We start from the raw sequence: 12,207 nt of genomic DNA on the forward strand, positions 1-12,207 counted from the left end.
GGGGGCTCGTCTACCAATAAAGCAGACAATTTTCTCTTACGTAACTCGCCTTGACTCACAGTGGTAGTCAATTTTTTGTAATAAAAGCGGACTTTTCAGTCTAGCGGGGTTTTGGAACACCTCCACCCCCTGGCTACAAACCTGCTACATGTCATCACCTTTTTTGTTATTGTCTTGCTTGCTATATGCATTCATATATATTGCCTTCTTGCTATTATCTTTAGTATTTACATGTCATGATGTTAATATCTACATGTTATTGCCTACTTGCTTTTGTCTTAGTATCTACGTGTTATCACCTACTTGTTATTGTCTTAGTATCTATAATAACAACAATAATATATAAATATGTATAAATAGTCCATTTGTTTTAGTGTTGTCTTTTCCTTTCAGACTAACGTGTAGCCAGACGGGTTTGCCGTTGAATCCACGCTGCTGAAAAAGTTAAGCTTGAGGACATTGAGCCTTCATAGAGTAATAAAAAAATATATAGTAAATTAATTAACACTCAGAGAAGTATTTACATTTCTGATTTTATTTACAATTCAATTTTAAACTTTTCATGCCGAAGGATAAAATTCGAAACGGCCCAAGCGAGAATGCATACCCAAAGGCTATGGCGTTCATTGTATCGTAACAACGAATTTAAGTTTCAGTCAATAATTTTGATAATTTATTTCAAAAATTATAAAATAGACTATTTTATATACAAAAGGCGACGGGAAAAATTCGCAGCAGCAACGTCAAGCTACTGTTTTATTTTCAAATCAGCATATTTATTTCAACGAGATTTGTCCGCTCATACAAACTCTGTACGCTCATACAAACTCTGTAATAAACCTACACTCGCAGTGAGCCTGGACTACCTGTGGTTCGAAAAGCATTCACATTCTAGTCCTAGGCCTTCGCGGTTTGGCAAAGATCGCCTAGTCATTTTATATGTTGTTTTCAAAATTAGTTCGAAATATCGCACTCTTACGAAGAATATCTGTCTTTTTTGGAGGAAATAGAGGTAAGAGCCCTTAAAGAACACATCAGCGGTGCACTTAAATGATTTGTCTTTCAAAATTTAGCCAAATTACGCGGGATTACGCGGAAATTTGTGGATTACGCGGAGAAAGCCACTATTTCGCGCTTACGCACCAGCGCGTAATCCCAGGAGCCCTGTATTACCTAGATTTAGTATGTCTTGGTACTCAACATGTTATTACCTACTTGTTATTGTCTTGATACTCTACAACATGTTATTACCTACTTGTTATTGTCTTGATACTCTACATAATATAACCTACTTGTTAGTCTATTGTCTTGGTACTCTACATGTTATTACCTACTTGTCTTGGTACTCTACATGTTATTACCAACTTGTTATTGTCTTGATACTCCATATGTTATTACCTACTTGTTATTGTCTTGGTACTCAACATGTTATTACCTACTTGTTATTGTCTTGGTACTCTACATGTTATTACCTACTTGTTATTGTCTTGATACTCAACATGTTATTACCTACTTGTTATTGTCTTGGTACTCCATATGTTATTACCTACTTGTTATTGTCTTGGTACTCTACATGTTATTACCTACTTGTTATTGTCTTGATACTCCATATGTTATTACCTACTTGTTATTGTCTTGGTACTTTACATGTTATTACCTACTTGTTATTGTCTTGGTACTCAACATGTTATTACCTACTTGTTATTGTCTTGGTACTCAACATGTTATTACCTACTTGTTATTGTCTTGGTACTCAACATGTTATTACCTACTTGTTATTGTCTTGGTACTCGACATGTTATTACCTACTTGTTATTGTCTTGGTACTCAACATGTTATTACCTACTTGTTATTGTCTTGGTACTCAACATGTTATTACCTACTTGTTATTGTCTTGGTACTCAACATGTTATTACCTACTTGTTATTGTCTTGTTACTCAACATGTTATTACCTACTTGTTATTGTCTTGGTACTCAACATGTTATTACCTACTTGTTATTGTCTTGGTACTCAACATGTTATTACCTACTTGTTATTGTCTTGGTACTCAACATGTTATTACCTACTTGTTATTGTCTTGGTACTCAACATGTTATTACCTACTTGTTATTGTCTTGGTACTCAACATGTTATTACCTACTTGCTATTGTCTTGGTACTCGACATGTTATTACCTACTTGTTATTGTCTTGGTACTCAACATGTTATTACCTACTTGTTATTGTCTTGGTACTCAACATGTTATTACCTACTTGTTATTGTCTTGGTACTCTACAACATGTTATTACCTACTTGTTATTGTCTTGGTACTCAACATGTTATTACCTACTTGTTATTGTCTTGGTACTCAACATGTTATTACCTACTTGTTATTGTCTTGGTACTCAACATGTTATTACCTACTTGCTATTGTCTTGATACTCAACATGTTATTACCTACTTGTTATTGTCTTGGTACTCAACATGTTATTACCTACTTGTTATTGTCTTGGTACTCAACATGTTATGACCTACTTGTTATTGTCTTGGTACTCAACATGTTATTACCTACTTGTTATTGTCTTGTTACTCAACATGTTATTACCTACTTGTTATTGTCTTGGTACTCAACATGTTATTACCTACTTGTTATTGTCTTGGTACTCAACATGTTATTACCTACTTGTTATTGTCTTGGTACTCAACATGTTATTACCTACTTGTTATTGTCTTGTTACTCAACATGTTATTACCTACTTGTTATTGTCTTGGTACTCAACATGTTATTACCTACTTGCTATTGTCTTGGTACTCAACATGTTATTACCTACTTGTTATTGTCTTGGTACTCAACATGTTATTACCTACTTGTTATTGTCTTGGTACTCAACATGTTATTACCTACTTGTTATTGTCTTGATACTCAACATGTTATAACCTACTTGCTATTGTCTTGGTACTCTACATAATCTGGCATAATAAAACTTTCAATACAAAAATACTTATACCCTTTTTATACCCTATTTCTAGCAAAAAAAATCACAACTCAAAATTAACATCTACGCTATGATGAGCTTATTACAACGAGGAAAAAGCAATGTCTGGTACATATTTCAAGGGATATTGACTTTACTTTAAAAATATTTCAAGGGATATTGACTTTACTTTAAAAATATTTCAAGGGATATTTGACTTTACTTTAAAAATATTTCAAGGGATATTGACTTACTTTAAAAATATTTCAAGGGATATTGACTTTACTTTAAAAATATTTCAAGGGATATTGACTTTACTTTAAAGGAATATATGCTTACCCCTCTGCAATTGTAGCAAAAATTTGAATCTTGAAATCAACACACTGCCAACTAAATAACAATGAATCATCTTGTAGATGATGATGGGAGAAAGATTCTTAGGGAAGCAATTCCTTTTCACTTGGAGATCTGTTTTTGACTGTCATAGCTTCCAGGGATACTCAAGAAAATATATATAAACGCAGTGGCTATATGCCCGACAGTCGGGAACCTTGTCGACCTAGTGATGAGTTCAAAGTATTCTATATTTGTTGAGAAAGGGCAAGAAAATCTGAATTGAGATTTGTTGTCGGTATTAAATGTTTTCTGTTGACTATGTACACTTTAGAGTGTTAATTTCAGTGGCACATTTTCTACAATATGCTGCTTAATGTCGACGGTAAATTGACAACCTAGTGAGCTCAAAATATTGTATATTTGTTTACAAAGGGCATGCGAATCTGATGAGCTTTGTTGTCGAAAAAGAAAGTTGTTTCTTTGCTTGTATACACTATAAACACCTTTCCCGAATGTGTCATTGTAGCAGAATAAAATTGTCACTAAAATAACGATTTCATATATACAAGTAAGGGAAAAACATTCAATTCCGACAACAATGCTCAATTCAGAATCGCTTGCCCTTTCTCAAGAAATAAAGAATACTTCTAACTCACTAGTTCGACAATTTACTGGGATGTTTAGTAAATAAACCCCTTCTGGCGGCTGGGATATCGGCGGATATTTGTCCAAGGATGAGAAATGGTACGCAAAATAAACAGTTGGCCGAGAAGCGAAGCTTGCAATAATCCAAAGAACAAAAACTGCAAGCACAAAACTTGCATTTCAATTGATGGACTTTCACCTAGACTGTTTTCTTATTGTTCTGCTGAGAGCTGGAATAGAAATTTAAGCAAAAGTTTTCAATTTTGAAATGTCTTCTGCGCGCTCGCTGACGTGCACGGGAATGACGCCACGAGCGCGCGCTGTTGTGAAGTTTTTTTATCATTGCTTTTTCTTTCGCGTTTCAGGATAAATTCTAAAAATATATATTGATGATCATTCTATAAAAGAAATAAAGCATTCTTTCTCTGCCTTCATAGCGTTTTAAAAACCTTGGTGTCTGTTTTAGGAGTTATTGGGCAGAAGAAAAGTGAGTTTTGACTACACAAATGTTCACAGGACAGATATCACTTTGGCTGGACGTTATTGACTGATATTTGTCCTGTAAAAATGTGCACGTGACCCGTATTGACCAATGAGCGCGCGTGAAAATTCATCACTGGTATATAAATAAATAGCCAGCAGGCAAGAGAAACGCGAAAACCAATTCCTAATTAAATGCCCAGCATAGCATATACAACCAAGAAAAAAATAATTTTATATATTTTCAAAGTAGACATAGGCATTGATCCTGAGGCCGGGCTCTGCATTCCGAAATAATCATGCGGAACAGATCAGAAATCATAAACTTATAAATATTTCATAAGTCGGGCACATTGTTTCGGCTAGTGCGTAGGAGACTGTTCGCGCGTAACGGGTTAGTGGTTCAGTTCACGAACGTAAGACCAATTTAGTAAACACGGAGTGCGCATCGCAAAGAAAGGCAAACTTCAGTCAAATTAGAGGACATTTCGTGGGTAATAATTTAGCCTAATAAGTTCTGTCCCTCCTGCCTTTGCAGCCACCCCCGAAAAAAGCGAAGCCTATTTACGACTGTTCGATGAAGAGGAACGCACATTTACCTTGCAGAAAAACATAATAAGGGCGAAAAACTCTTAAGGTTAGTAATTTTTAATTTATTGGATTCATCTCTAATACTGTCTAAAGCTATGTCCTTCTTTATCCGAAGCGTTTTTGAAAACGGTTTTTCTTCTTCATAGTCAAAAAGATACACGTCCACACAATGACAAAAGCGTATTCAAATCGTATTTGCCGTCCACACGAAAACACTGGGTCTAACAAATACAATAGAATCGACTACTACGCATGTGCTGTCAAATACTATGAGCACAGAATAGATAAAGTTTGCTAAAATACTCAAAAAGCTTAGAATCCCAGCCTCTCCCCGGGACCTAGGCAAAAAGCGACGACTTCGCGAGTGAGTCTGCAGTCATTCAGAACGTTTCCCGGCACAGTTCTCGCTGTAGACAGCTTAAAATCCATAAAACGTCCAGCTGTATCCACGTATAGTTTACCTAAAAATATAAAGCTTATAACCTTGTGAAAGCCATGAAACTCAAATGAAGCGCAAACTAATATTGAGTTTATGCTCATTTTGTTATACTTTATGCAAATCACACGCTGAAGTAACCACTTGACCCTATTTATGACGTCATCCGTTTTCAGTGTCCAAACGCATTTTCAAAAACTTCCACTCTGGACTTGGAGGCCGTACTCGAAAACCTCTAGCTGATCAGTGGAGACCCTCAGATTGCGTGATTCTCTTAGCCAATCAGAATCGACATAAAGTACAATACACCAAAAACTGGAATTCGACTCTTTAAAATTTTCGTCTTTAATAAGACTTCTTCAGGGCAGACTCATTGTTCTGGTACGAGATCACTACTGTTTGGGTTTTTTGATTCTATTTGACAGTACAATGTATAGTAACCTATACTACACTGCATCCATTGTCGCATCGTATTAAGATTGGGGATAAATTTGTCTCCAGACACCCGTGCATCATTTGCACTTTCACTCACCACATGTCGATGGGTTCCCTACTTCCCAAAACTTTATGTCTTTAACAGGGAATCCATCGACGCCAGTTTAGTGCATCGCGCGCATTCATGAAAACGCTTGATCATACTCATCCAACCTCTAATATTCTAATATTTTCTTCTCCCCAAACCTAAATAACCCGATCGGGTCGTTGTTACTCGGGAAGACGTTTTCCAGAACTGCCTGCAGGGAACGCATACAAAAAAAAAAACGTTTGAGTTAATATCCTACCACTCTTGGGTACGTCCTTATTGACATTTTCAATAGCAACATCCATATAACGCTCAACTCCGCGTCTGCGCGCATCTTCTTATCCCAACCCTATCTGAAAGTGTCTCTCCTCACGCCAGGCTAGAGGAGAATCAAATTCCTTCAAAACAACGAGTGAGCTATCTCGTTATTAAGATCTCCTGTCAAAGTTGCCCGACAACAAACCTACCAGGGTTACGAAAATTCAATTTATCGACATCACCCATCACTTCCCCCTTTTCTGCCCGTGCCGACAGGCCAGTCAACTGGTTGTTTCCTGTCACTCCCCTGCGGGCCGGTACAGGGTTTCCCTTGACATTCATCCATGTAGTCTTATTCGCTTAAATTCCCCGGAAGATACTGCCATGTCAAAAGCAGTTTCCTTCTCCCAAAACTACAATCTCTTCTAAAGCGGAATAAACAAAGGAAGAACAATACCTCACTACCTGTGAAACCCAGTACGGACCCACAGAGGGGGGCAGTTCTGACCCGGTACAACCGAGGGGCTGTTAAGGTAACCTGTTTCAAATTCCCCCCCCCCCTCCCCCCCCTAGGGACATGGAGGAAGTACAGAAGCACATAGACATACTAAAACGAGACAATTAGGCTTGAGCTTATGCTTAATTATGTTGATAACATGCCAAAATGTATTATCAATTCTACTCAATTCGTGTTATCCTTATTGCTTTGGGTGTAATCTGCTCTTTTAAACTTTTTATAACACCTTGCCGGCCTATGGCCTAACTGGTCCAGACCAGCGTCCAGTCTTACATAATAACATTACTTTCGCACAAACATGGGATCCCTATGGCTAGCATTATAGCTGAGAAGATGAAGCTCAGAACAGATTCTCATTTTTCCGGCCATGAAAAAGCTTGCATTAAGTTCTGCTCCTGTCTCATCTCCATGTTGGTCGGTTACGTGCTTCACACAAAACTTTGCGCGATACACGCTTGTCCCCGCCCTGGTATACCAGGCTTCACGTGACAAATTCTTGCCCCACCTTCCATGCATATACAATAATTTACGCGACGATCCCGCGTTTCGCGGTAATACTGCGCGCCTGTTTTCCACAATGCCCTCCCGGCATATCTCAGTGACGAGATCGAGAGAATGCAGAAAAGAGCAATGTCCATTGTGTCACCACAAGCTAACTACAGGACTGCCTTGCCAGCTATGGCTTACAGACTTTGAAGGACAGACGGGGCGAACTCTGTCTTAATCTGTTGTCGTCTATTTCCTCCTGCCCTAACCATAAGCTAGTGAACATCTTGCCACCTAAAAACCAGTGTAGTTATAGTCTTAGACAATCCAGAACATTCTCAATACCGTGCTGCCGAACCGAACGTTTTAGGCGATTTTTCATCCCGGCCATGGCATGCAGTTGCCCCCCCCCCCCCCCCCCCCAAATTTAAGGTATAATCCTAAATGAACATATCATATTTATATCATATTTTATCGTATATAGCTTTCCTTTTATCATAGTCGCGTTTAATCTAATACCTGTAATATACATATATATATAGTTTTATTTTTTCTTTCTTTTTTTTTCTGTTTTTTCTCGATGTTAATTACGCAATTCAGCGTTTTTAGCTGCCACACAATCTTTTCAAAATAAGCTATCTATCTATCTTTTCGCTTTTTTCGTTATGAATCTTCAACTCGATACACCTATTTCGCGTGACAAACTCTTGCTCCGCCGTACTATACACAGACTCGCGTGACAAACTTCTGACCCTATCATACTATACGTGGATTGGACATAAACTCTTGCCCACGCCTCATTATATATAAACTCGCGTGACGAACTCTCGCCCCCATCATACTATACATAAACTCGCGTGACGAACTTTCGTCTCCGCTTGTACATAGTCTTGAGAGACAAACCCTCGCCCCCGCCTGTACATAGCCTCGCGTGACGAACTCTCGTCCCCGCCTGTACATAGACTCACGTGACGAACTCTCGTCCCCGCCTGTACATAGACTCGCGCGACGAACTCTCCTCCCCGACTGTACATAGTCTCGCGTGACGAACTCTCCTCCCCGCCTGTACATAGACTCGCGTGACGAACTCTCGTCCCCGCCTGTACATAAACTCGCGTGACGAACTCTCGTCCCGCCTGTACATAAACTCGCGTGACGAACTCTCGTCCCCGCCTGTACATAGACTCGCGTGATGAACTCTCGTCCCCGCCTGTACATAGACTCGCGTGACGAACTCTCGTCCCCGCCTGTACATAGACTCGCGTGACGAACTCTCGTCTCCGCCTGTACATAGACTCGCGTGACGAACTCTCGTCCCCGCCTGTACATAGACTCGCGTGACGAACTCTCGTCCCCGCCTGTACATAGACTCGCGTGACGAACTCTCGTCTCCGCCTGTACATAGACTCGCGTGACGAACTCTCGTCCCCTCCTGTACATAGACTCGCGTTACGAACTCTCGTCCCCGCCTGTACATAGACTCGCGTGACGAACTCTCGTCCCCGCCTGTACATAGACTCGCGTGACGAACTCTCGTCCCCGCCTGTACATAGACTCGCGTGACGAACTCTCGTCCCCGCCTGTACATAGAGTCGCGTGACGAACTCTCGTCTCCGCCTGTACATAGACTCGCGTGACGAACTCTCGTCTCCGCCTGTACATAGACTCGCGTGACGAACTCTCGTCCCCTCCTGTACATAGACTTGCGTTACGAAATCTCGTCCCCGCCTGTACATAGACTCGCGTGACGAACTCTCGTCCCCGCCTGTACATAGACTCGCGTGAAGAACTCTCGTCCTCGCCTGTACATAGACTCGCGTGACGAACTCTCGTCCCCGCCTGTACATAGACTCGCGTGACGAACTCTCGTCCCCGCCTGTACATAGACTCGCGTGACGAACTCTCGTCCCCGCCTGTACATAGACGCGCGTGACGAACTCTCGTCCCCGCCTGTACATAGACTCGCGTGACGAACTCTCGTCCCCGCCTGTACATAGACTCGCGTGACGAACTCTCGTCCCCGCCTGTACATAGACTCGCGTCACGAACTCTCGTCCCCGCCTGTATATAGACTCGCGTGACGAACTCTCGTCCCCGCCTGTACATAGACGCGCGTGACGAACTCTCGTCCCCGCCTGTACATAGACTCGCGTGACGAACTCTCGTCCCCGCCTGTACATAGACTCGCGTGACGAACTCTCGTCCCCGCCTGTACATAGACTCGCGTCATGAACTCTCGTCCCCGCCTGTACATAGACTCGCGTGACGAACTCTCGTCCCCGCCTGTACATAGACTCGCGTGACGAACCCTTGTCCCGCCTGTACATAGACTCGCGTGACGAACTCTCGTCCCCGACTGTATAAGACTAGCCAGAGTATCAGGCGATTTTATTTTTCAAAAGTCGGAGAGGAAAAATAAAAGTACGCCTGATACAAATACTAGAAGCAACGCCTGCCGCCCCTTCTCAGGGGATTGTCAAAATACGCCGGCTTTCAATTTTCCAATGACTCGCGTGGTGGCACAATCAAATGCCCGAATCAAATTATAAACAGCATTTACGTAAAACAAAGCTACATTGGTGTTATATGCAAAGGTAATAATTTAGTAACGACGATAAACTCCCGTGAGGGTAACTTTATGCTAAATGATTTGAAATGCAAAGATAGTTCACGGCTCAGGAGATTTACGATTTAAGTATATGACTGCAGATCCACACATCACTAAATTACTACCGGATATTCACATCACCAATTTACTACAGGCTTTTTCGTCTAAATAGACAAGCCGCTGCTTGAACACAAATGCCATTATTTGATAAGCTCACTCCATCAACAATTCGCGGGAAGCGCCGCAAACAATCCCAGGCACCTGAAGCATTCTGCGTATATTCGGCGCCTGGTCTGTCTAAAAATTTGATAGCTACGACTAATGATGTCTGTAGTATTAAGCAGCTTCTATGACATCCAGCGCCTTTGATATAACTAGTAGATCTTCGCTTCGAAAAACGATACCAATGAGAAATAAACACACGCAATGACCGGCCTGGGCAAAACATTTGAACATCTAACCTGAGTATCAGGCGTAATTTTTCCGAAGAAAATAAAGAGAGGAAAATAATTTTTTTTAATGTTATAGAAAACGATTTCTCTGATTCTGCTAACGCCAGGTCAAAAGCACTTTTGGAGACCCCATTACTCTGTGAACGAGTAGTCGACGGTCTAGGGTACTATATATAGCTGAACCAATCAGCGCGTCCAATTCGAGTACCCTTTGTTTTTTTGTCCAATCAGGAGCCATGCCGGAATCCGGCATGAGAACATGCAATTCGAACAGTACTTGTATCAGGCCCTTGTCTTGTTTCTCGCCGGCGCGATAGAAACATAGGAGGGCCTGATACTAAGGTTAGTACAAGACTGTGCAATAATTATCAGGGGGGGGGGGTCCGTAAAATGAGCTTCGAATAATGAGAAAATTGAGTAGGACCCCCTTCTCCAACAGCGTCACGTCTCTGACCCCTTTCTGTTCTTTAAAAAATACGAAGGCGCCCCCCCCCCCTCCTACATCATACCTGTAGTCACTTGTTTCCTAATGCATTGGAATTTTCTTCTTTCTGTCTAATAAATAACATGGATTGACTAATTAAATATGGTTAAACGCAGGCCCATAGACTTGAGATTGTTGTACGCGACGTTATTTATTTTTTTTTTTCATCTAAGAGATATCTTACCTTTGTCGTCTTGGTGTGGCCGCTAGAATATGGGTGCTTACGGGAGTCCGCTTTTTGAGTTTGAGCTCAGGCGAAATCAAGACAAACAACGAGCTCATTTTGTCGCTAAGGGTTAAGAGATTAATAGAACAGATTGGTCCTTAGTGAGACTACTGCAAAGAGGTTTTTAAAGTTTGCATCGATTTTGTGTTTAAAGGAAAAGATGACATTTTTAACCACTTGCGAGCGAATTAAGCGCGCCGAAATTTTGATACATCTGGATATAAAACGAACATTTTGATGTCATTTAAAGTAAGCCCCTCCCCTTTTATGTAAAAAACTTAAGGCTGACCCCCCTTTCTTGGCAACATTTTAACTTAGTCGTATTTTTCCGGGGTTGTTTTTCCTCAGTTTTCTGCTTGTTGATACATGAACATATTTTACATTACATCTACACTTGTAATATGGTCTCCAATAAACTGGTACGCGTCACTCCTCACACCTTGTGTGCTGTTTATGTAAAATATACAATATAAAAATTTTAGGTGCGAAGGATCGCAGAGATTAAGCACAGAATAGTAAATATAATCAGACCGTAGCCATGGTTTTGAGTGTTGAGGTTCGTTTTTCCAATTCGGTATATCCCTCCTCTCGCCTTATTACATAAAGCAACTAAAACTTCAAATGATATAACGCTAACAACTGTACGATCATGTATCATAATCCAGGACAGATAATGCTTCTTTATTACTACAACCCCCACTGACAAATTCAGTCCGTAAACAGTGTTTTTTTTTTCTTATTTTATTTGCTACCATGTCCCCCACTCTCGCTTATAGAGCAAAGAAAAAAAAAAGGGGGGGGACCTTTTATTCGGACAGAATTAAATGTGGAGTATTTTGTTCACAGACGAGTTGAAGTGAGGGAATGGATGGCAACGACCCAGTGGCAGTCAACAACAAAGATGGCGGATCTATAGTAAAGGATCCGCTGACCACTTACAGACAGGATGGTGCTATGGCGTGGGTCATTTGTCTGCTCGCGACGTTAGCGAATTTGCTGATTTGGGGTTGCATACTTACGTTTGGTATTCTCTTTCCTGTACTTCTGGATGAATTCGGATATGGGAAGGGTACCACAGGTCAGTTAACAAAACCTTATTTTTGGGAGGTGCGGGGATGGCAATATTTTTTCGGAGAAAGCCTTTTTCCTTTATGGAAATTAATTCCCACACTGGAACTTAGAGTAAGTTGAAAAACAGAAACGGAAAGAG

General features: G+C 40.8%; 1 protein-coding gene across 7 annotated transcripts in view; it reads left to right on the plus strand.

Annotated features, from left to right (window-relative positions):
* Nucleotides 1-950: 950 nt before the first annotated feature.
* The window catches only part of LOC5518565 (monocarboxylate transporter 9), a 28,727-nt gene continuing 17,470 nt past the window's right edge, over nt 951-12,207 (plus strand). Inside the window, exons 1-3 of one of the 7 annotated variants that reach the window (XM_001638452.3) lie at nt 951-1,012; nt 4,955-5,053; nt 11,844-12,075. In XM_001638452.3, the coding sequence (XP_001638502.1) occupies nt 11,862-12,075 (214 nt within the window). In that variant the 5' untranslated portion in view covers nt 951-1,012; nt 4,955-5,053; nt 11,844-11,861. Of the gene's footprint in view, nt 1,013-3,021; nt 3,085-4,704; nt 5,054-11,843; nt 12,076-12,207 lie in introns of those variants that run through there. The other 6 variants (XM_048734071.1, XM_032363194.2, XM_048734072.1 and 3 more) reach the window with 6 other exon arrangements.

This window comes from Nematostella vectensis, chromosome 11, assembly GCF_932526225.1.
Source record: "Nematostella vectensis chromosome 11, jaNemVect1.1, whole genome shotgun sequence".
Lineage (NCBI taxonomy): Eukaryota > Metazoa > Cnidaria > Anthozoa > Actiniaria > Edwardsiidae > Nematostella > Nematostella vectensis.